The 3,211-nt window shown below is 48.9% G+C and overlaps 1 protein-coding gene across 1 annotated transcript; it reads left to right on the plus strand.

Moving 5' to 3' along the window:
- Positions 1-978: 978 nt before the first annotated feature.
- LOC129278213 (uncharacterized) lies at positions 979-2,312 on the plus strand. Its single transcript, XM_054914422.2, has 2 exons — positions 979-1,716; positions 1,749-2,312. Exons 1-2 carry the CDS (start codon positions 979-981, stop codon positions 2,310-2,312), a joined length of 1,302 nt encoding a protein of 433 aa, XP_054770397.2.
- The last annotated feature ends 899 nt before the right edge of the window (positions 2,313-3,211 follow it).

Below are 3,211 nucleotides of genomic sequence, written 5' to 3' on the forward strand. Positions count from 1 at the left end.
TTCGTCAGCTGAAGCCCAGTACGCCATTCGTGTGGACTACTGCCCTCCAGCGTGCCTTTGAAGACTCCAAGGCTGTTATTGCCGGCGAGATCGAAGATGGCGTGAGGATATTTGACCCCAGCAAGGCCGACCTGCCTGGCAACGGACTGGTCTAAGGATGGCATTGGCTTTTGGCTTCTGCAGAAACACTGCACCTGCGATGGCACTATATACTTCTGCTGTGTCACAGGTTGGAAGGTAACACTTGTAGGGAGTCGGTTATACTCATGCTGCTGAATCCCGCTACGCCCCAGTGGCAGGCGAGGCACTAGCAGTAGCGGCCGCCATTGACAAGGTACGATACTTCGTCTTGGGATGCGAGGATCTCATCATTGCCGTGGACCACAAGCCACAACTCAAGATTTTCGGCGATAGGGCCTTGGAGGGGATCCCTAATCCCCGCTTGAGGAATCTAAAGGAGAAGACACTGTGGTACAAGTTCAGAATGTTCCATGTCCCTGGCGTCCGTCACCGAGCTACAGATTGCCTCTCTCGCCACCCTACAGGCAAGGCAGAGAAATTGCACCTCCCAAATGACGTAGCCATGGTTGGTTTCATGCCCCTATCATTTCTGCACCCACCGACGCTAATGGGGGGCCTTCGGACCTCGGACCCTTACACTGATTCTGTTGAAGTCTGCACACTATCCTCTGCCATGTGTGCCTTGGACTCTATTCACCTCAAATCGGTTAAATCGGATAGAGTACGTTCTGCGACAGCGAGTGATGACACATGCAGACCCTCCTTGAACTCATCGAGTCTGGCTTGCCTGCGCATCGTCATGCATTTCCCCACCCACTGCGTGAATACTTCCAGTTGTGCGATGGACTTTCTTTGGTTGATGGGGTTATCCTCTTCAATGATCGTGTACTCATTCCTCCTTCCCTCCGGGATAAAATATTGACCCACCTGCATGCTGCTCACCAAGGAGTTACCTCGATGACTGCTCGTGCTGATGCTTCTGTCTTCTGGCCTGGCATCACCCCCGCAGTCAGAGCCCTACGTGCAGGATGCACTCAGTGTAACCGGATAGCCCCATCCAATCCCAGTGCACCGCCGGCTCCCCTGATCTCGCCGGCCTTCCCCTTTCAGTGTATCTGTGCAGACTATTTTCATTACAAAGGATGCAACTATTTGGTCATAGTGGACAGGTACTCGAACTGGCCAGTCGTCGAACGGTCTGTACAGGGGGCGAATGGACTCATCACATGTCTCCGTCGTGTCTTCTCCACCTTAGGCATTCCCGACGAGCTGGCTTCTGATGGTGGCCCTGAGTTCACAGTGGTAACTTCACGTCGTTTCCTTTCGGATTGGGGCATCCATCATCTTGCCTCTGTTGCATTTCCCCACAGCAACTGTCGAGCTGAGGTTGCTGTGAAGAGCATCAAGCGCCTTATCATGAGCAACACGGGTACTACTGGTTCCCTTGATACGGATCACTTTCAACGGGCGATACTTCAGTATCGCAACACCCCAGACAGGGACACGAAGCTCTCCCCAGCCATGTGTGTCTTTGGCCACCCGATCCAGGACTTTATTCCTATTGCCCCTGGCAAATACAAGCCACACAACACCTGGTGCGAGACCTTACAGGCAAGGGAGGAGACCCTTCGCAACCGTCACCTGAAGGGAGCAGAACGCTGGAAGGAACACACCAAACGGCTTCTTCCACTTGTTGTTGGCAACCACGGCCGCATCCTCTGAAATAGGACAAGACCGGCGTGGTGATTGAAGTACGGCAGCATGACCAATACCTAGTCCATGTTGATGGATCCGGCCGGATCACACTAAGGAATCGCAAGTTTCTGAGGCATTACACTCCGGTCCATCGGCCCTTGCCGCCGAGGACGGTGGACGATGACCTTCGTGCCCGAAGTTACCCGAACACCCCATCTGCCCCGTCGATCTTGACACCTACTGATGTGTCTGGCGGACTACCATCACCATCCCCGTGTCCGGTTGCGCCCACTCCGTCTCCTCGACAGCGACCTGGGCCCATCACCGACGCCTGTCCATCACCGGTGACGGATCAACCTGATGACTCCCGCCAACCAGACCCTGTTGATGTCTTGTCATCCCCGGCTGGCCGTGCTGCCCCAGCTGCAGTTCCTCGTGAAGCTTCCCCTTCGGTGGCTGCTCGACCGCCTCCTCCTACTTCATCACCTGAGGATGACGGCATCGCTCCTGCTGCCACCCCAGCTCCTTCGCCCAGGCGATCTCTCCATCGGGCCGGTAGTCCTGCATGGCACTCGAATTACGAGATGTCTCGCTAGCGTGCTATGACATCATTTTTGTGTTCTTGGAGTTTCTGTTTTACGCGTTTTTGTTCCTGCTGGTGTTCGTGTTTGCAGTTATTTGGACGTTACATTTTGCTTTTCTTCTACTTTTTAGAGTTTACTGTTTGGAGGAGCCTTTCAAAATAGGCATTGCTTTTAGGACAGGAATTTAATATTTGCCACTGACTCGTTTTTCATCACTTCTCGTCGTGCCAAAGGCTTGGGGGGAGATAGAGGATTCTAAAACCTACTTCTACTGTTCTGCTCTTTCCACAGCTGTGAACATTGCTGATTCAGCATCTACTGGATAAAGACAAACGGTACAAGAACCCATTTAACAAGCTCTTTAAGTGCTAAATTAGCACTTTATTTTTCAGTGTACACTTCAATAACCTCGTTCATACTTGTAATTCAAATAGTGTTATTGATTATGTTTTAATGATTGATTTCCACTAAAATAAATGAAAGAAACTTGGAAAATATTGACATAATACAGGAATATTTAGAGTGCGGTATAAAAGTAAGATTACTTATCTCGATTATCCCCTTACAAACAATAACTTGTACTTAAAAGTTAACACGCGCTGATTTAAACCTACATGTTTAATATCGTAATAAAAATAGAAATAAAACAAAATTTCACGAATACATACATAACAGATAAGCACAATTACACACGCACTCACACTAACACACACACACGGAAATCCTAACTGCAGTCTTAAAAAGAAATGGTTATACCAATCTGTTGGTGAATTATGATTGTCTCCAACCTATAAAACAAACCAATGTCAACAAAAATTCTGGAAGATTCAAATATTCAAAGTTCAAGAATTTTTGTTTTCATTTCCATCACAAATGTAGATCAAATAAAAAAAAAAATCAAATACAATTTA

This window comes from Lytechinus pictus, chromosome 15 (assembly GCF_037042905.1).
Source record: "Lytechinus pictus isolate F3 Inbred chromosome 15, Lp3.0, whole genome shotgun sequence".
Lineage (NCBI taxonomy): Eukaryota > Metazoa > Echinodermata > Echinoidea > Temnopleuroida > Toxopneustidae > Lytechinus > Lytechinus pictus.